The sequence below is a fragment of the Microtus oregoni genome, unplaced genomic scaffold, assembly GCF_018167655.1.
Source record: "Microtus oregoni isolate MIOR12 unplaced genomic scaffold, Mior012 000011F_ref0000422, whole genome shotgun sequence".
NCBI classification, from domain to species: domain Eukaryota; kingdom Metazoa; phylum Chordata; class Mammalia; order Rodentia; family Cricetidae; genus Microtus; species Microtus oregoni.
Genome location: NW_024543070.1, coordinates 31,370,249 through 31,392,746, shown reverse-complemented (window position 1 = coordinate 31,392,746; position 22,498 = coordinate 31,370,249). Strand labels below are relative to the sequence as shown.

Below are 22,498 nucleotides of genomic sequence, written 5' to 3'. Positions count from 1 at the left end.
GTTTCGATTCCCCGACATAACCAGAGTGAACCCTGAGATCAAGTTCTCTGAAAATGGAAAGTTAGTGCATGGGATGTTAAGCGATGTTTGTGCTGTTGAATCAGATGTAATTTCCGGCAGCCAGAGGCTCCTCCGCAAATGTACTAAGTGTCATCATGGCTTGCTAGATGGACATAATAAGTGAAGCCAGGCTTGTTCAGCACTGTCAAATGTGGACAACTTAATGCCGTTCTCCTAAAATATCTGAGGAAGAATGTTGCTCTTGTCGCTGATACAGTAAGTGCTGGGGGATCCTAGAAACTTCTAGAAAGGAAGGTGCAATGGCAAGCATGGAAAGTCAGCAACTGAAGTGTTAAAGTGCTGTGTAGAGAATAGTGCTGGTGACCAAGGTCAATGAAGGTTAGTGACCTGGCAGAAGCCGGTAGGGTTGGACTTGGAAGACTGTTACATTGACTGAGTCAGGTGTTCCTTAAGGGGCAAGCAAGAAGTACATTGTAGAAGAAGGGAGGGCGTAAGTAGGAGAGAAGGAGAAGGAACAGGAACAGACCAAAGGGGCAGCCACGGAGAGTGTTGAGGTTGGGAAGGCTGGTAGGAAGGGGGTCCTGGAGAGTGGCATCTACTACATTATCCAGTTTAAGTCTGATATGCACAGGACAATCATATGCTTTCTTGGCATATGTTTGTGGCATGATTTTAGACGTTGTAGCTTCATTTTTAAGGAAAGTTAGCATTCAAACATTCTAAAATGAAGGCATCTATTGTAGAGAAAAAAATGCAGCCTCTACCCCCACTCCCTCACAAATACACTAAACCAAAGCCAAGCTCCCTGCTGTGTCTCTAGATACCACGCGAGTTTCCTTCCTTGTCCCAAGCTATTCCTTCACTTCCGGATTACTTATTGTTACAAACACAGACAACCCAGAGTCAGTGTCCTCAAAAAACAGAAGGGTGCGTTTCCAGTATTAAATAAGAACAAAGATTGTTTGAAGGTTATGGGTAAGCACTCATCTTTCAGATATTCAAATGACATTATCAGTCTTTGAAAACACATCATAATTCACAGTGAGAATTTGCAATTTGTAGGATTTATAAGAACATAAATATTTAGGGAGAAATTTGGGATTTCTCTACAACACTAAGTCATTGGAGCACCTTAGACCATCAGAACCTGGGGAGAGAAGTAGGATGAGCAGTCACCCGCATGTTTTACTTCAAATGATATTCAATTATTTAGTTTCTACCTCTCTCTTAATATGCTGTATGTTAAAGGTTTTTTTTTTTTTTAAATGAAAACAAATGCTTCTGAATTCTAAACCAATGTAACTGCCATTTGCACATGAATTTCCATTGAGCTTTTCTGTACCTAACAACACTTTAATTTCTTCCACTTTATTTCAGGTTTTCTATAACTCATTCTTAATCGAACCAGTATGGAAAGCATGCATTACTCACAGGGAAATGCTAGAAACAGACACCAGGAAAAAGGGAATTTGAAATTGCTTAGTAATTGTGGAAATTCCTTGAATTTTTTTTTTCTTGTAGTCAAAGCAGCATAAAGCACATGTGTTTGGGGTCCAGTGTTTGTCACTGACCATGCCACTTCCTGACAACCATGGTTCTAAGGACCACATTGCTGCTCTGTGTTAAAGGGGACAGGTCATCTTGTGTTCTTTTGTTTCTTCTTAAAATAAAATAGCATGTGTTTTCCTTTGGGACACCATGTTTAACACACTTTATGACATCTCAAATGGCAAAGCATTGGCTTGGAACAACTTTGAGTAACATCCCTACCAAGAGTCTTCACATGACCAGCAGGGTTTTCTCAAGCCTTGCAGACTCGTAAAAAAAAACCAGTGGGTCATTAAATGCTTGTCCAGATTCAGACACAAGCAGCAAAATGTCACATGTATCTGGAAGTGCAGTCACATTCTAGGACCAATTGTCATAGTTTTCAAATAGAGTCACTGCCATATACACTTAGAAGTGTGAACCAAATAGAAGGAAAACAATAACAGCTAAACAGGACAAACACAAGACCCATCCTTTTAACAAAGCACACTTGGCACTGAAGTATTCCCAGAAAATTACGATGAACATTTTTGAAAGCAAAACAGTGTTGGAAAAGCACTTAGTATGCAGGCATGAGGGCCCGAGTTTGGGTCCCCAGCATTTATATAAAAAATTCTTGGTGAAACACAATAATAGCATGTGCCTAAAACATTGTTCTTGCAGCGGGGGGGGGGGGGGGGCACACCAGGAGAATACAAGTCAGTCTCTCCCAGACAGAGCTCCAGATGGCATTTCAGTGAGAGATTCTGTCTCAAAGAGGGCAGAGAATGATTGAAGACACACTGTGTGGAATGACCCCTCCCCCAACACAAGGCAGAATGGGGCTTGGAGGCTAGCAAACACAGTTTTAGTAGCATGTATGTGTAAAAACTCTCTCTAAGGTTTGCGATAAGTCAGTCCCATCTCCCTATTCCCTCAAAGTATGCATGGCATGTGGTATATGTTTTCACTTGCTGAATTCATCCTTCATGCAGCCCTAGTCTATCAAAGAGGTTAAAAATTTATAAAACTCTAATGGGATATGGTTTCAATGCTTCATCACACACCCCGTCATTTGCTTTCCAATGTAGATCAGAATAATCTCGCCTCTTTCGCTGCAGTCACCTACCTGCACCACTAATATTTTCTGAATGCTGTCCTGGGATTCCCCCTGGAACTTGGCCAGCCGGTTCTGGTTAAAAAGGATCACCAGTCTGAAGTATTCTTGCCATTGATTGTCCAGCTTTTCTTGCAGCTGACAGAGCTAAAGGCGACAGGGAGGGAAAAAAACACAAGTCAGGGGAGGAGAGGAAATTAATGGCACTGTTCAAGAAGAATGATGGGGGAAAATATAGAAAGCAGCCAATGGCCCGTTCCGCACTGTACGGACCTGACAGGAATTTCACAGTCTCTTGACTTTTCAGCCCACTCATGTGCACTCGTCAGAGACCAGTCACATCTGGCCGCCAGGATGGGGGGTTAATTTTCTCTAAATGCCTCAGCAGTTTTGTTCTAGCTGGAGCAAACTCTGTGACTGCAAAGCTGATGAGTAAAATATTTCTACTTCACCCAGTTTAACTCAAAACCGATAGCCTCAGGACATATTGAACCTTTCTGTTTGGAAAAAAATAAATAAACCCAAAACCTTTTGACGCTCTTTTTGAATGGCACATCAGGTCAAACCAAAGTTTAAAAAACATAGCCTGAAGACTTCGATGGACATCGCTGCATCTTTTTTGCACTCTTAAAGCTTACTATGGCTGGCAATGTGCGTGTCAGAGCATGACAAAACCAAGGAGAATTAACTTTGCCATCAACTGCGGAGGAGAGGAGAAAAGGTAGGGAGGGGATTTCCAGCGAGGACTCCCAATTAATCTGCCTCCCTCTGATCACATGACAGGGAAGCATGTCAACATTAAAGTACAAAAGATGCAATGTTTAGAAGTGGGCACTTTTAACTTAGGACCTGCAGAAAGAAGCAGAATTTTCTTATGGGTTCTATCATACAGGGGAGTTTAATATAAAAACCATCAACAGCTTATATTAGAAAATCAACAGTTTTGCAAAGACCAAAAACTCTTTCCTTTCAACAACTGGTATTCTGTAAGAATTACTGTGATAAGTCTATATTGTAAAGGGATAAATTTAACAAAATTGACAAGAAACTCCATTTACAAAAGGCCTAAATAGTCACATATTATAGCCTGCCCATGAAAACTCATTTGGGGTTTGGTAGTATGAATAACCCCTTAGTGTGCTTTGCAAAATGGAAAGAAACAAATTTATAACAAACACAAATTCATTTGAATATCTCTTCATACCTACAGTAATGTCAAAATATGGTTGGGAGCGGAGCAGAGGTACACGAATGAGATGCTTTGTAGAACATCCAAGAAACCATGCCTGAATCTTAGAAATCTTTGCTATGTATAGTCACTTAAAATTTTTTAGATAAGGTGATTTTGAATTCCCCATGTTGTCTGTGAGTTTTTATTCTCAACTATCTCCTTAGGCTTCACCACCGCTCCCCCACGCACATGTAGGTTCGGTTCACAGAAAAACAAAGGCACTACTATGGGTTAACTTGCCAATTTAATACAAAAATATCTGTTAAACATATTTGTACTTAGTTGATGATGAACTATATAATTCAGAATAAATTGGTGGAAATTTTGGATTATCCAGACTACCAAAGTAATGTCAGCAAACTAAAGATTACCATTTCTTTGGAAAAGAAGTTCAGTGCCCTATTTCTCGAAAATTTGCTTTTTTTTCGCAACACAAGCCAAATCAGATAATTAATGGCAGGTGGTGAACTGTATGCTGATACACTCATTGCTGCATGTAGAAATGTTAGTTTTCATTTGCTATGTGCACAAGTACATGGATGGTCCCAGTAACACTATCAGAACTGTGGTAAGGACAGGAGGAGGATATGGGATTGGAGCTGTGCAGGATAGGTAGAAGTTAGCTTTGACCCTGTGTCATCCAAGATATGCATCAATGACTTTAACAACTTGTCAATTTGTATCGACAACAATGTGCAAGAGAGATCTGTATTTAAATGATCAATGACTTTAGTCTGAAACAGGACAAGGCTACAGAGTCTGCCCGGGAGAATTTGTTGGACCTGAGTAAAGAGAAAGGAAGCGACAACAATGCTCTGAAGAGGTATTTAACACAAACTGAAAACTTTTTTGCACCATACTTGGTCTTCAAGTAAAATGCAATCTGTCAGACACGATAGTTTGTCTTTGAAAGGCAAAATCTTGGGGAAAAAAAGGTAGAAAATATCTTACTTGTTTATTAACTAAAATTATTAGGAAATTACCTTTGCTTATTGAGTAACTCATCCTTGAATATTATACCTAGAAAATATATTAAAATACACTGATGTGTAGTTCTGTATATTCTGGTTCAATAGGCTAGAGGTTTAGATAAATATTGTCAATAAAGAAGCTATATAATAACAATAAATAAATGCAACTCGTTAATCAAAACCTATCTATAAATAGATTTTGAGGGATAGAGGCTCTGAAGAGATATAACTAATTTTTCTTTACAAAAATAATCCTTTGATTTTCTTAGTTCCTTCCTGCCAGTAGATCATAGGTTACTTCTGTCTGCTGGAGGCTCCTTCACACAGTCTCTTCCTGCCTACTGTCCAGAAGTCAGCCTTTTTAAGAGTTTACCTAATTTTAGCTTCAAGCTTATATTCCAAACCATGATGTCATCATGACTGGAATCCAACCACTTCCCCCCTGGTTAAGTGTTGTCAAGATTTCTTCAAGCAAGCTAAGTGCTGCAGATAAGAGCCTCAAATTGTCTTGATATAGGTGTGCTGTGAAATGAGCATTTGCTTACACCTGTCGGATGTTAATAGGAAGTGAATTATAAACTTTGCACATGTTTCCATCAAGTTGTATACTTATATGTTGATCCACTAGATTATTGAAATATGAAATTTTCAAGGCAAAAGCAAGTGGAAGTCTATCCCATTTAAACACAGAATAGGGTGTCCACAGTCAGGACTAAGCCTAACATAACCGCTCTTATTTGGGTGTATCTCTTTTGTTCCCATCAGGTAGCATTGGATATCTCACTGAAAGGCTTGGCAGTAGATGACACACCAAGCTTAGATCAGGCCTTACTTTTGATCCCTGATGCCACCAAGCAACATCAAACTCCACAGACTGGGAAAATATGCTAAAATATTGTTGTTTTTTTTATTTTCTTTCTGGAGTATATTTTCTGTGTGAAGGATGGGATTATTTGGGAGCTGGCTTAGCACACAGAAGAACTTATTTTCCCATGAGATGTCATGGCACTTGGAGACAGCTCCATGGATAAGACCTGTTTGCCACAGAGAATGATAAAATATTATATGAGTCAGATATAAGACAAAGTTGAGCAATGCCGTTTGCACAGGGAGGAATTCCTGGGTTTGTGTTAGTACCATGGCTGGATGGTAGTGCTTTTCATGCACACAAGCCAACTGAGGAGAAGCAACTGGACACTGATCTATTTCTTTTTATTTGTCTGTATTCTTGCCCGAAACTACCACAATGACCTTACACCTATCAAGATGTGAGCCCAGACTGGTATCCTTCGAGTAGAGAAAGTCATTAAGAACCAACCCAGAAAGAAAAACACCTCAACATTTTTGAAGTTTGAGGAAAATTTGCAACTACCAGTCCTTGATAGACAGAAACAAGAAAGAATGGAAAGTTTCTGAAAAGAAGTTTTCTTTCTTTGCAACAGACAGGAACCACTACAGAAAACCACAACCAATCAAAATGTAGAGTTAGTTGTAGGGCCTAGTATGAATGTGTACATACGCAGGGCAACTCCCACACCTAGGACTCAGGGTACATGAGAGAGGAGGCATTGAGATTGTAAAAGCCAGAGGACCAGGGGGTGTGCTGGGAGACTGTGTTTCCTAGTAGCATCAGAATGCACACCCATAAAGTTTCACCAGCATGACTGCCCTAAGGTAGATGAACAATGACAACAGGAACGGACATGCCAAACTGGATGAAGAAAAGTTCACAATCCTCAACCTGACCAAAGAACTGTAGGCAACTGACAAAAGCTGGAAGCAGGAGAGGTGGCCTTCCTCAGGGAGGAGCACATCAATTTGTTGTCCTGTGTCAAGTGGTCAGCCCTGAAGTCATACATACAAGGAATATTATATAGACTGAGAAGATTATATCTAGGAACATCGATGTATATAAATATATGCATTCAATAACTTCTTTAGTAGAAGAAAAGACTGACTTTGAAAGAAAGCTGGGAATAGTCAATGAGATGGTTTGGAGAGAGGAAAGAGAAAGGAGAAATGGTGTAATTATAATCCCCAAAATTTTATAGCAAATTAGACCCTTAACCTAGACAGCTGCTGCCTCCAGATTATTGCCCTGCTTGAGTTCCTGTCTTGAATTCCTCCAATGATGAACAGTGGTATGGAAGGATAAGCCAAATGAACTGTGTACTCCCCAGTTTGCTTTTGTTTTTGTTTTTTTATAAATTTATTTATTTATTAAAAATTTCTGTCTCTTCCCCACCACCCAATTCCCTCCCCCTTTCCCAATCAAGTCCCACTCCCTTGTCAGGCCAAAGAGCAATCAGGGTTCCCTGCCCTGTGGGAAGTCCAAGGAACCCCCACCTCCATCCAGGTCTTGGTCATGGTATTTTGTCACAGCAATAGTAACCTAAATTGTGATGAACTAGTACCAGGATTGTGCTACTAGTCATGTTTTTAGGAAAATTGTAGAAAGGCTTTGGAACTTTGGACTAGAAAGTCCAGAGGTGAGAGCTTAAAAGGTTGTTCTGTAGCAGTTTGGAGGATAAGAATATTGAGAACAGTGCAGAAAATGAAGGCCCGGCTTGTGAAATTTCAGAGGGAAATAAAGACTCTACCAGACCATTTGTGTAAATGTGGTTCTGGGTTCTGGTTATTTAACAAGAGGCCAGCACCACTGAAGTTAAACCTTTGCTTTACTGGGACAATTGACGCTGGTCAGGTGGAGCTGAGAAATTAGTGGTAATTAATAAGAGACCAACATTATTTGGGTGGAATCTGTTGGGAAGTGTTTCTTGAGAGCATACATAAGCTATGATCGAGCGGAAGCTAATGTCGTACCTTGTGCTGGTAGCCCAGATCAGTAGTGTAAAATTTATTCAAGTTTTGAAGGCATGAAGGGGTCATGGAGAAAAGCTGAGGCTTGGCACTATGAAGAGAGCCCATGAAAGGCTGTTGGTGAAAGTGTAGCCCAGGTGCATTTTGGAGATGCTAATACCATGGGATGATCACCTAGGGCAGCAGCAGTGGTGGAGTGGAGCCAGCCAGAGCCTAGAAGACAAGTTGTGTGTGCTTCAAAGGACAGATCCAGAGAAGAGACCCAATCCCCTTGAAGGAGTCCAGATGATCATGAATGAATTCCAGATAATTGGGCATAGTGTTGTCTATGCTTTTGGAGTTTGGTTTTGCTTTGTTGAGAGTATTATTCTACCCTGGTTCTTCTCTCTTGAAATAAGAAAGCATTTAATTTATTTTTGATTTGATAGGAACTCACAGTTGAGAGACTTTGAATTTTATAAGACTGGATTTTAAAAAAAGACTGGCTATTTTAAAGAGACTGAATTTTAGTTGTATGAGTTTTTAAAGATTGTGGGACTTTAAAAAATTGGAGTATTTCCTACTGTGATGTTTCTGTTAATGTGATACCTTGGGCATGAATAATAAAGAAAAGGTTGTGGCTCAATTGTGATGTGTTTGTGTGTCAAGCTGATACGGGTTCTGTTGTGCTGATTAGTTTTACATCACCTTGACACAAACAAGAGTCATTGGAAAGGTGGAAGCCCCAATTGAGAAAAATCTCTCAATAATACCTCAATAGACTGGGCTGTAGGCAAGCCTGTAGAAAAGCTTATTAATTAGTAATTGATCTGGGAGGGCCCGGTCACTGTGGGTAGCGTCATCTCTTGGATGCTGGTCCAGGATTCTATAAGAAAGAAGACTGACAAAGTCATGAGGAGCAAGCCAGTAAGCAAAATGTCTCCACAGCCTTTATACAGACTCCCGCCAACAGGTTCCTGCCCTGCTGGAGTTCCTGTCCTGGCTTTCCCCTCTTGGACAGTGATGTGGGAAAGTAAGTCAAATAAATGAACCCTTTCCTTCCCAGTTTGCTTTTGGTTGTGTTTCATCGCAGCAATAATAGCTCAAACTAAGACAGACATGTTCATCTTTGATGGTAGGCAATAAATCAATATGTTCCAAAGACAGCAGTGGTAAACATCCAGGAAGCTGTGCAGATTTGTGTGTAGTTTCCTACAAAGACTGTGGGGATCACCTTGCCATTTTGTATAAAAGTTGATGATATTATATAAGTTCTAGATCAGAATTCTCAGTGTTGTTCTCAGACCCTCTGTATCAGCATCAGCTCAACTTCTTCTAGAAATATATCCGCACTGATTGACAGAGTTAGGCATGCAAACATCATTCATTCAAACATGCAAACCCATTGCCTGCACATACAGTGATACAGGCACATGCTTACTTCCTCATTGTCTACATATGCCCTTAACTTATCGTGTACTGAATTATTTTATTAACAAATAAGAAACATTAGTTAAGCTGATGTTTCACTGAGAGGGCCCCTGCCATTTTCTGTGGCTTGAAGTCATTTACTTTGGAGAATATATTGTAATTTGGCTTTCAAAACAATATCCTATTACACATGACCATCTGCTGACTTAGAAACTGGGATTGGTTTTGTAGAAAAAGATTTTAGCCATGTTTCTGTGCAATTTGATCTTACCTACAATAAAAGAACTATCCAAAATATTTAATGAATTTATATTATTATAGAAATAATTACTACTTTTAGATGCTTCAAAACTTGTTTAGTATTTTAAGATTTATCTCTATTCCAAGCTGTATCATTAGTATAGTTTTTAATTTATAATTTATTTCACAAAATTAAAGACCAACCTAAAATTTTTAATTTCCTAGTCTTAAAAAGCAAAAGCAGAGTTCAGATATCAAATTCATCATCATAATTATAATCCTCTGTAATCTTGTGAGTAAATTGTATGTTATCAGGTTGTGATAGTCAATGGCTAAGATGTTTTTATTTAAAAATTTCTTCAATTGTCTGTGGAATATGGAATATAAATATCATTGAAACCATGCTTTAGATAGAATTGAATGATTTTTAGAGACATATGGTGCCAAAAATTAACTCTCCAAAGCACATAACTCAACTGGCTTTTGCAATTTAAGAATACTGGGAAAAAAAGAAGGGACATTTTGAGGAAATAAGAAGTGTCCTTTTAATGAACTTCTGCTTTCAAGAATCAGACATAACAAGAGACTTTTCAATTAAAATACAAATACCATATGTGGCTTATTTGAACAATGAACTGTGATCGCATTTCCCAAAAACAAAGACAAGCCAGTACAGAACAGAACAAAACAAACAGAGAAAAAGAAAACAGAAGACCCTACATGGCAGGGTTCATTCTAACTGGAGGGCAAGGGTCAAGGTCAGCCTTTGATCTATGTTTTACCGAGTAATGATTTGGCAATCACTGGTGTAATGAAAATATAGTTGATCAAGATGACTATATAGGAAATGTGTTCTTCAAAATTATACATTTTTGTGGAAAAGTAAGTTTGTAAGAAAAAGGAGATAGATAAAAAGACCACAGAACAGCCACACACTAAAGAATAAAAAGTGCTATGGTATATATATATATATTTAGCACTTTTTATATATATATGGTATATACCATATATATATATATACCATATATATATATAGTGTGTGTGTGTGTTTGTGTACACATGTATGTATATATTTATTAAAGCTTATATATTACATATTAAGGTAAATGTGTTCATATATGATATTATATTGTATATAATCTTTAGCACTTATTAACAACACAGGTAAATTTGCAATTAATGAGAAGTACTTGTTTTTCTAACAATATTACTAAAAGATATATTATTAAAATTTGATGCTATTTATGCTGAAGCGTGACAGACTATATTAAAAATATTTGTCTTCCATAATTAGACCATTATGTTTATAATTATGTGTTATAAGTGCAGGGGCCTTTGAATATACAGCAAAAATACTGCAGTTCATAACATATAGCAATCTTGGATCCAGGCTCGGATGTTTCATGCAGGCCTGTGGGCACTATGTAGCATGATGCCATTCAAATGCAAAGCCCATGTGTTGTTTTCAGAACCGAGGCTGCAGAAACATCACAGGCTCCTGGTGCTTCGGATCAGAATTAATAGTTATCGCTGTTCGTTCAGGTTTTTCAGACATTACATTTGGTTTGAGACCCCATGTGGGGTTGTGGCTCGCTGTCTCAGAAGTGCTGATGTAAACGATGGTCTTTGTCTGATTATTAAAAGGAGGAATCACCCATCGACTCTAACCAGTGTGCTGATCAACTCTGGGGTTCTAATAATGCAACACTGTTCACAGATAGGAGAAAGGGGTCCGATGGACATTTTTATGTTTTTCTTTCAATTTTGCTTTGGCTCTAAAGTGTTCCAATGAATTCCAACGCTATTAGAAGGGCACCAGGGTAGAAATGGGCGTAGTGATCCCGCAGCGATAGTGAGTGGCGCTTGCTAGGGTGGGGAAGGACACACTTGTACGCATGAATCAACACAGCTCTGGCACCAGCAAGCTTCAACGTTCACCCAAAGTCCTTCAGGGAGCTTGTGAACTTCGTGAGTATAAAGTTGGCGGTCTTAGTGGAAATATTAAGAAGAATGTTTACATTGGAGAAAATAAAATTATTTCAGATCATCTACTTATACTTCTTATTTATAAACACAGTGAAGTGTCTCCTTCCATTGCAGAAGCACGTTCTGAGTTCAACATACTTGGTAAAGAAAATATGCTACCTCCTTTACATCTATACCTTACGGAATCCGCAAAATATTGAAAGGTTTGAAAAGATATGATCAAGGCCATTTGGGAGAGAAACCAGTATGTTCCTCCACAACAGAAAAATAACTTCAGTAGTAAATATGAATATATTTTAGATTTAGATAGATGATAGACAATAGGAAGATAAAGGTGGTTATTTATTTGCACTAGACTATTAAAGTTGTGGTTATAATTCCAACCTTCTTGTTAAAAGCTTTTACACACTGAAGCATATTGCTTTTTATCAATCCCTGACAGATAAATAAAACTGATAAGTGAAGATATGTGCACACAATTTTAATTCAGCAGAGAACAGTGATGTGAAGCTCTCAGGCAAATCATATAAACCTCTTTTTTCGTAATAACCCAAACAATGGCAATTACAAATTGTTCCATAGATTTTTTTTGGTAAGACAGGAATGGCAGATACACAAAATCCTGTTAATACTGATCTTTTTATAGTTTTCTTACCAAGCTCTGTATATACAATGTATGAATCTCAGAATTGATGAGATATCTTTATTTTCATACCTGTTCCACAAGCTGGTGTGAATATTGCCAAGCTTATGCCTAGAAAGATCTGTTGTTATCTGCATATATGTTTCTTAAATGCATTTCACATATGTAGCTGGTCTCTATATTAATGAGTACAGAATTATTCTGTTGTTTAAGCTATATAGAGTCTAATACATCTCAAAATGCTTTTTATAAGACCTCTGTTACCATATAAACTCTGATAGAGATTATCTGTTATAAATGCTACCAAGTCTCATATCAAATAGCTACTAATATTGCTTATCCCTTGTGCAAATATAGACATATATTTATGTTATGTAATTTATATTTCATCAAAGAAACAAGAGTTTATTTTCACCTTGGAGAGGCAAGAGCTTGGAGCAGCTAGCCTACAGCATCTATATTCAGGGAGGAGACAGGTGAGTCACACAGCATCTGTACTTGCTTTCAGAGTAAGCTTACTTCATTTTGACAGAAATTTGACCAAAAGAAGTCATTAACAGCTCAGATATTTAATTTTATGTTCAAATCTTATGAATGGCTCCAAAAGAAGTGAATATTATTTCTATTATTATTATTTGTAATTTATAAAGAGATGTTAAACTGATAATAAGAATTTAAATCTACATAACAATTATTTTAAACATAACAACATTGTCTAAATTAGCTCTTATCTAAAGACATCATTGCTGGTGGAGTTATATGAAGTCTAAGCATGGAAGGTTCTACTGTCACTGCCTTAAGGATGAACAGCATCCACGTTCTTGCCTGGACGTCAGTCATTTACCCCCCACAACTAAGCTCTCTTGGTTTAAAATGTACTTAAAATTTTTTATCTATGATGGCTCTTAGGGAGGCCATGTTTGAGTTGTGGGTGACAGTTTTCTTTGATGATTTTCCTTCTTCTGACACTCACTTGTTTTGATGCAAATGAGCGAAGGGAATACCTAAAGGGACGCATTTTCCTAAAGCTGATTCCTGAGGAAAACACTGTATCACACACGTATAGCATACACAAGTGTGTACTGGATTGGCAATTGGAAAGGTAGCATGGTTTCATTTTAAGGATATTAAATACCACTAAAATTCACCTAGAAGTTTTACTTATTTTACATGTAAGTTAAACACATCATGATTTGTTTTAATGCATTTATTAAACATTCAACAGCAACGGAAATGAAAATGTGAGACACAACCTGGTATGTGGCAGCACCTGGTACAGAAACCACTGTGGAAAGTATGGGGTCAGAACCTGCATTTACAATGAGAAAGCTTTATTTCCATCTTTGTTCCAATTACTGACCTAGAAGAACTGAGAAGACAAAGTGTGAAGCAGTGAATGCATGATAAACACCCAAAGTCTGGGATCTGTAGCTCTACCGGAATCACAGCACAACTGAATCCTGGCTCCAGCAAATGACGCCAAAGGTATTGATGGTAAACTCATGGTGCCTTTCATGTGCTTGCCAACACTACCATTCTTTGGAAAACATTATAAACCAAATTTCAAAAGACCAATGGTGCCAATGGTTAATATACAAGGACTATGCTAACTCTTCAGAAACCATTGATGCTCTGTCACAGTCTAGAAGTTGCTTACAGGAATAGTGGAGGGATTGTTGGATACCTGAAAGATAGATTTAGGTTCTTCTATGTTACATGACCTTTGGTAACAGGGTCATCTGAACAAATGTGACAGTGAGGAATGGAGCTGTCTGAAAGATTCATGGTTGTCAGATATGCTGAGTTCTCCAGTGGGCATGGACAACACCTTTCCTTCTCTTTCCTTTATAACATCAGGTCCTTTCACACAGGCGACTCCTACCATTGTGGTGAAATAGTTGCAAGATGCCCATGGCATCTGCTAGTTTCTAGGAGGAATCTCTTTCTTGGCTGTGTTAGTGGCCCACTACCACTCCCTCTTTTCAGTAGCTTGTGCTGGTTGCATCTCCTTAGCAGCTATGAAACCCCAGTGATTCCCAAGGTTCTACCTTTAAATCTCTTTCTATATCCTCTGCAGGTGATTTCATATGATCTTATAACTTACATTGCTAGCTACATGGTAATTTCTCCAAAATTTTTTCTACAGCATTGACATCTTTAAGTCAGAGTATACTTTATTGTTAGCTACTGGACATTACTGGAATGTCCCATGTCCCCAGGGGAACCTTGCGGTCAACTACAAAATTAAAACCACTGGTTTCACGAACTCTCTCATTCAAAACACTGCCTTTTCTATTTTCCTGCTATTTATGAGATGCCATTGTTACTCTGTCTCTCAAGCTGAAATCCCTGGAGCCACACTCAACTCCCACACCCCAATCCTTGCAGCTATGGCTGCTGCCTTGGAAGTCAGAGCTGTGAGGCTAATTGGAAAGACTGGTTACCCTCAGAAGAAACTTGGGGAAGGTAGGCATGACTCCTAAAACATATGGGTTGCTCTGAACCCAGCAGCTTGTTCTGTTAATATTAACCTTTAAGTTTTTCCTAATGCTCCTTTCATTCCTTCTTTAACTGTGATGTCTATCATTCTTAGAAAGGTTCCATGTAGACTTATTTAATCATTACATTTAGAACATAAAATTATTTATACTTTTATTTAATGAATACTTAGAATCCAAATGCTAACTTCTATATTGGTAGTAGGAATTGACATATTAGCCCTCTGATATATTAGCTTCATCCAAAAAAGAAAGAAAAGGAGAGAGTGAAAGAGAAGGTTTAGTAGGGAAATCAAATCTTGAGTGTTGTAATAGGAAAGGCAAGAGAATGCTTTCAAAATATAAGTGACTATGACATTTGCTTTTAGAAGTGGAGTGATGGGGGAAGTCTCTGTCATGGTTAAAACAGAGTGTGTTCTGAGAGCTTTTGGTGCAGTGTGGGGACTCAGTCTAACACTAGAAGTTAATTTCAATTTCAGCATTACCTTTAGTAACACCAAGAACCACAGTATTTTCCACAGGGTTTTATTTGGAAAGTTTTTTTCCTGAATAATTTACTCCATTGATTTTTGAGATTTAGAAAATGTAAACAAAAATAATTGACTATGGACTCTAAAGGGCACTTCCATTTTAAAATGGACAATTCTTCACACAAATATTTTATTGCATTGATGGGCTTGAATTATGCTAAGGAAATTTAGGAGGGCGGAGCCTGGGGTATCTGTCTAAGACCTGAACAAGTCTTGCCAAGAACATAGTGAGTGACCTTTGCATTTTGGCTCTTAGCGTCAACCCCAAACACAGCTCAGGATAACCATGTTCTTGCTTCCCCTTTTGACTCCAAATGAAATCGGCAGCCATTCTCTCTGGAGCAAAGCAAGTTAACTTGGGACCCAAGAGATTCGTAAACTCTGGAAGGTCAACAAACACATGCAGCAGCAACATAGACTAAAAGAAACCAGCAGAAAAGGCTGTGCATATAACCCCGAAGGGCAGCAACAGTAACGAAAAGGAAATGAAGTAACCTGTGTGGGCCTAAAAGGAAAGAAGAAACTGTGTGCTGTGCAGTGCTAGAGTGACATCTCCACATGTGTGAAGACATATAGCAAATGTTTATTGCTCAAGAGAAGAGCTGTAACAGACGGCAGGGTGTATTGTAAAGTCGTGGTGATAGAACTGGCACGCACAGACATTTGGATCAAGTGGAAAGAATTGAGGATCCAGTTATATTGTGCTCTAGAAACAGCTAAGATGCCAAAGGTAAATACTGAAGAAAAAAATATGTGAGACTGAAAACGGAGTCTTCAATGGTGTTAGGGAAACTGGAGATCAACTTGCAGAAGAGTAAAAGTAGATCTTTATCTCTCACTTTGCACAAGTCCTACTCTAGATGGATCAGGAATCTCAACATAAGACAGATATAACCTCCACCGCTACATTCTAATGTCTTTGGCATGGGAAGGTACTCTGTATGCTACCAAAAGAGAAATGTACAAACCAAACTAGCCACAACACCTTTGATCTAAAATGCTGTCCTGCCTGCAAAAATATGCTAGGGTAATGGTGGCACAAAGCTTGTGGGAGTAACCAACCAATGTCTGATTTGACTTAAGGACTACCCCACGGGACGGAACCCATACCTGGCACTGCTTGGGTAACCAAGAACCAGAAAGTAGATAGCCCAGAGATCTATGGTAAAACCAAATACTACTGTTCTTAAAAAGTAGTGACAAAATGCCTTCAAATGTTATTATGCAATACTCATAGATCAATGCCTTGTTCATCCATCATCAGAGATGCTTCATCTTGCAGTAGATGGGAGCAAATACAGAGACTCACAGTTAGAAATTATGTATATAGAAAGACAGAGGGACAGAGATCAGAACACTCAGCTCTAAATGAGATATCTCCTTCAAATCTTTCCCCTCATAGCTCAGGGAACTTTGTGGAAAAAAGAGGCAGAGAGAGAGTATAAGAGTCATAGGGGATGGAGTACATGAGGAGAACAATGACCTCTAACTCAACAGAGCACACTAATATGAACTCACAGAAACTGAAGCAGCAGCACACACAAGGCCTGCACAGGTCTGTGCCAGGTCCTCTGTATATACATATGGCTTTCAGTTTAGTGTTTAAAAGGGACTCTGGGCATGTGAATCAGTGGCTCTCTGATTCTTGTGTCCTTTCTTAGGGCTCTTTTCCTCCTTTTGGCTTACCTCATCCAATAATGATGTGATTGTTTTCATATTATATTTTATTTTGTTATGTTGTTATGTTTTGTTTGCTATCTCTTAGAAGCCTGTTCTTTTCTAATGAGAGAGGGAAAGGGAATAGATCCAGATGTGAGGGAAGGTAGAGCGAAACTGAGAGCAGTAGAGGGAGGGGAAACTGTAATTGGGATATAGAGTATAAAAAAGTAACCTATTTCCAATACAAGGGGGATAGGAACAATATTTTAAAACTACAGAAGACACTTCAGCACACTGGTCCAGAAAAGGACTTTCTAAATACTATTTTTTTCATATTTCCAGTTACACTTGCCCCACCCTTGTGCCCCCATGATGTTCCCTGCTCTCTTTGTTGCTTCTCAAATTCTGTGTAGCAAAACCTCTGACCATTACTCTAAATGCATCTTCTGGGTTTGCACCTTAAGGCACATCCCTGTAGGGCATCAACAATCTAATCATTAACCAAATTCTCTTTCATGTGGCAAAGTTCCCGAGGAGTTTTGTCTCAATGAAGCCAGTCATTCCAGACAATCATCTATCATCGTGCTATCTATCAATCTGACGATTTTAGATACCACAATGTGTCTTAGTCTTAGCAGTTCACATCTCAGAAATGGCCACGTAAGCTCTCCATGCAGCATGGGGATATAGAGCCATAGTCCTCAGGAGAAATGAAGTAGGAGAGTTAAACAAGTTTTATTATGCTTTATGGCAGATTGCTAAAAGTACTACAACAACTTGTCAGATCAAATATTTTTTTTCTACTTCTCTCCCACTTTCAGTAATGAGCTTGGTTGGGAGCTCATTGCTCCCTTGCTTTGTTCACTATGTGGCACACAGGGATTGAATCCATAAGATTTCACTATTACTGAAATATATCATCAAGCATTTAGGCTGAGGCTGCTTGTTCATTTCCCAGCTGCCCAGAGCATGAAATAATCACACAGAAACTATTAATTAAGCCACTGCTTGGCCTACTAGCTCTAGCTTCTTAGTAGTTAGCTCTTATATCCTAAACTAACCCATTTCTATAAATCTGTGTATCCCAACATGACTGTAGCTTACCTGCAAGTTTCTGGCATGCCTGTCTTCTGCAGTGGCTACATGGCTTCTTCTTACTTTGCCTACTCTCTCTTTATGTCTTTTCCAGCCTGGCTATATTCTGTTAAGCCATTGACTGAAAATAGCTTCTTTATTCATTAACCAATGAAAGCAACACATAGACAGAAGAACTTGCACACCACAAGTGGGATCAAGTTTCTAGAATTTCCTGAATCCAAGTTTCAAGATATTGATAAAATTGAAAAAGTAAAATATAAAGTTGAACTACAAAACCAGATCCAAATAGTGGCTGCTTGGTGTTCAAAAGAGGCTTTGAAACCTAAGACATCCTGCAGCCACACCATAGAGAATTGGAAGCTGTGGAGTAATGAAAGAGAAACAGCATATAGACTTTCTGAAAAAAGTAGATGACTTTTGAGGAACAAATGGAAACAGAAGGACCAACCACACAACCTTTCCTTGAAAAGAACTTGTGAAGAAGAAATGAGAGCAGCTTTTCCTTTGCATGTGGCTCTCTGTGTTGCAGAGATGAGGCTTGGCGACTTCAGGTATGTAGGTCCTTTGTATGGTTTACCTCCTCTGCTACACCCTGGAGGGTTCTTGCAAGCTGGGTCCATAAGAGAATCAACTGTGTCCCCTACATTTTACACAAGTCCAGGCAAACGGCAAGCCCTTAACAAATATTATCTGAATGACTTAATTAATAAATATGAGGTCTTTAAATAGTGTCAGGAAAGCTGAGTTCTTTTCACTGCAATTACAACAAACTGTAAAATTTTATTAGCTGTTATGCCTGCTGACCCAGCAGCATGGGTTAACTCTGTGCAACACAGACTTACACTGTAACAGAGATTACTATGCCATGGGAAGTCTTTTCTGTGGCCTCTCTATATCCCATCAGAATAAAGGTGCTTTCTCTTCCACACTTTCACTGAGGGGAGGGTATTATTTCTAGACAAGCATACCTCTCTGTGACTTATAAATCTTTCCTTAAATGCAAGTTTTAGCAGTATATTTCTCAATTGCGTGTTCTCTTGAGAGCATAATTTTGATTTTAATATCTTTTTAAGTAGCTTACAAAGCAACAGGATTTCTTACAGTGTTTTCTTATATATTTAGGATTTTTTTTTTGGTTGACTTTGCCTTGGCGGTATAATTTTACCTTCTACTTAAGTTTTCTTTTTTTTTATTGTGAAACATGATAGATATATTACAGATATATAGATTATAGATAGATAAGTAGGTAGGTAGATAGATTATAGATAGATAGGTAGATAGATAGATAAATTATAGATAGATATATACATGATAGATTTATGGATAGATAGACAGAAAGACAGATAATAGATACTAGATGGGGGCAGATGGATAGATAGATGAATAATAGATGATGGACAGATAGGTAGATATATGATGGATGGACAGATGGATAAATAGATGAATAATAGATGATGGACAGATATAGGTAGATATATGATAGATAGACAGATGGATGGACAGATACGTGATAGACAGACAGAGAGAACAAGCCTGCTTCTATCCTTCCAAACCTATTCACTTTCACGGTCTGTTTAGTTACTGGCAGTACTACCCAACCCCCCCACGTGAAGTGATCCAGACTCTCAAGCTTGCTCACCAGTATTCTCATTCTCTCAAGCATCCCCTTTCAATTGGCCACTAAAATGGTTTCTAGGTCCTGATAGTTTGTTTTCCATCATTTTTCTTGAAATGCATTAGCATCAACAAGATAAAATTGAACAAGAATGTTTCTGAGATGAATATTCACCTAGACTAGTCAGTAAGTTTATCACTATGGTCAACAGAGCTATACATTAGCGGATGGCTAAACAGGTTTTGTCTCAGATGCAAACTTTAGCTAATTAGTGACCACTTGAAGCATTCTCTGTAGAAGCCTGTAGGGATGTGCATGTATGAGGCAGAGGTTAGCTCTGTCATGCACTCACAGAAGCCATGCATGTGAAAAGAGAGGAGCACAAACAGGGCATTTCATTTTGAGGCCTTAGATATGATGCAGCTTATCTATCATGTGGCTGTGTTTGTTAGTTTTTGTCACTTTGATGCAAATGTGGACACACCGGAGAAGATGGAATTACAGTAGCAGAGTTGCCCCCATCAGATATGCCTGTGGCTACTTCTGGGGGCCATTTTCTTGATTGATAATTCTTGTAGGAGGACCAAGCCACTGTGGCACCTTCTTTAGGTAGGTGAGCCTGAACTGCATAAGAAGCACAGCTGAGCAAGCCACACTTAAAAAGACAGTGAGCAGCATTCTTCCACGCTCTCTGCTTCTGCTCTCGCCCTGAGTTGCTGTCTTAGCTTCCCTTCACAAAAAAACTGTATTCTGTAATGCCAAATAAACCCTTTCCTTTTCCAAGTTGTTTTGGTCCCAGAGTTTATCATAAGAACAGAATAAACCATGATGTAACATCACAGGCACAGCCGGGTGGTTTATGTTTAATTGCTTACATGAAAACATTGAATTGTTAGCCATTTTAGTTACAGCAAGTGAGACGTGACAGCAACTTCAAATGGCAGTGTGGTGATTTGAATGAAATGGTCCCATAGGCTCACAGGGAGTAGCACTATTAGAAGGTGTGGCCTTGTTGGAGGACCCAAGTCACTGAGGTTGAGTTTTGAGGTTTCAGATTCTCAAGCCAGGCCCAGAGTGTCTTACTCTTCCTGCTGCCTGCCACTTCAAATGTAGAACTCACAGTTACTTGTCCAACATGTCTACCTGCCTTCTGCCATGTTCCCTGCCAAGTTGACAATGGACTAAACTCTGAACTCTACTACAGCCCTAATTTAAATGTTTTCCTTTGAGAGTTGGTGTGTTCGTGGTGTCTCTTCACAGCAATGGAAATGCTAAGACAGGCAATTAACAATGACTTTAGTCCTTTTCTCTGGAACTGGGCTGGGCTTGTCAGAGTGCAGTAGGAATTGCATGGGCACAACTCCTGGGGTTTATAATTCTTCTTTTTTTACCAGCGGTTATGTGTCATTAACTAGTAGGTGGGATTGTTTATCAGAGGAAGGAAGAACTGGAGAATGGCTCAGATTACACAGCTGTACAAATTAGAATCCAGAATTTAAATGGATAGTGGGAGTTGCATCTATGCATGAATTGCTCCTTTTTGCATGAAAGTGACTGTCATCTAACTGCACAGAGTATCTGTTCAGTCCAGAATATGATTTCTCAAAGAGCAGTTTAAAATATGATCTCATATGACAGTAGTATAGTTTTCTTTATGTTCTTTTATACAAAGATGCTCCAGGAAATAACACATAAAATGAATCACAAACTGATTTATATCAGATTCGTTAAGCAAATCTGTAATAGAGAGCTGGATGAAGATTAGCTATGCACAGAACAAACAGCGGTGTGCTTTGGTGCTCTGTGGGCACAGCTAAGCTGTCTCTATCTCTACGTTCACTACATTAAGATAAATAAACAGAGGATCCTGGCCATGTTTCTTCAGGAGGGGCAAACTACCATTTGCCAAAAGTGTGAGGTGCGTAAGTATTTGATTTGCCAGGTCCTTTAAAAGGCTGACACCTCACAGCAGTAAGAAGAGTTATTAACTAGAGAATACGGCAGTTCCATAGGGGTCTTGAGGAGGAAATAGCACAGAACATCATTAGGAAGTTTCTGTGACCTGGAGAATTTGTGCGAATAAAGTGCAAGTGTAACGTAAAGATAGAATTTAGTGAGGTAGCCCCTATGTGAAGAATGCCTTTTACAAGCCAGGAGTTTTGCTTCCCTGCAGCAGGGGTGTGGTAAAGGCTTTAGAGGACAGACAAGAAACCCTTAGTCTTGAGCACAGCATGGAAAATGATGGCATCAGAAACACAAGATCATGACAATGCCGGAAATGACAAACAGAACAAAATGCCTGACCAAAAATGCATAATAATTAAAACAATCATACTATAAATTTGCTGAAAGATAATATTCCCAGTTTTATCCTTTCCACAAAATCAGGATGTTATTAATATTCTTAATATCAGTATTAGATTAAAATACTTAGGCACAGAGAAGTAATGCAATAATGATCAAATTATTTTAATTGGATTTAGTCGAGGAATAGTATATAAGAATTTTATGTAGATTTTAAAGAAATCAAAGAAGATCAACAATGTTGAGAAAACTGACAATTAAAAAAAACTACAAATTATATCCCAAGCTCATAGCATACTCCAAATAATATTTCACTTTATTGGAAAAAGCTCAATATATAATATCATATGCAAAATCGGTTGTAAAGCTGCAAGGGTAATAGATTTCTCACTGGTAAGGATGAACTAAAGAGTTAAGTGAAAACAATTAAGCTATAGGAGCCAGAAGAAAATCCAGATGGAATTTTAATTGATCAAGGCATAGGCAAATCTTTTATACAAGAAACAATGGAATAAATCTCAAAGAAAGACCAAGATGCATTTGACTGCAAGCAAAGTTTAAGATGCTTAGTAGAAAAAACAAAACTCCAATTTAGAATATATTTGAATCAAAAAACAAAAAACCAAAACCTTATCTCCCCTTCTCCTGCCTCCCCTCCCTCTCCTCCTCTCTTCCCCCTTCTTTTCATCTCTTCTGTCTTCTTCCCTCTTCCCCTCCTTCCTCTTCTGTTCCACTTTCTTCTCTCTTCCTGCTCTCCCTTCTCATATTGGCTCCATTCTGACTACTACACCATGTATCAAAGGGAGGCAACAACAGCTGTTTTAAATG

At 38.5% G+C, this 22,498-nt stretch overlaps 1 protein-coding gene across 1 annotated transcript in view; it reads right to left on the bottom strand.

Annotated features, from left to right (window-relative positions):
* LOC121453584 (coiled-coil domain-containing protein 178-like) overlaps window positions 1–22,498 on the bottom strand; it is a 316,272-nt gene that overhangs the window by 37,863 nt on the left and 255,911 nt on the right. Inside the window, exons 18-22 of the mRNA XM_041660455.1 lie at window positions 21,572–21,585; window positions 21,407–21,428; window positions 18,096–18,111; window positions 13,651–13,670; window positions 2,678–2,812 (exon numbers count right to left, since the gene is read on the bottom strand). Of these exons, the coding sequence (XP_041516389.1) occupies window positions 2,678–2,812; window positions 13,651–13,670; window positions 18,096–18,111; window positions 21,407–21,428; window positions 21,572–21,585 (207 nt within the window). The remainder of the gene's footprint in view (window positions 1–2,677; window positions 2,813–13,650; window positions 13,671–18,095; window positions 18,112–21,406; window positions 21,429–21,571; window positions 21,586–22,498) is intronic.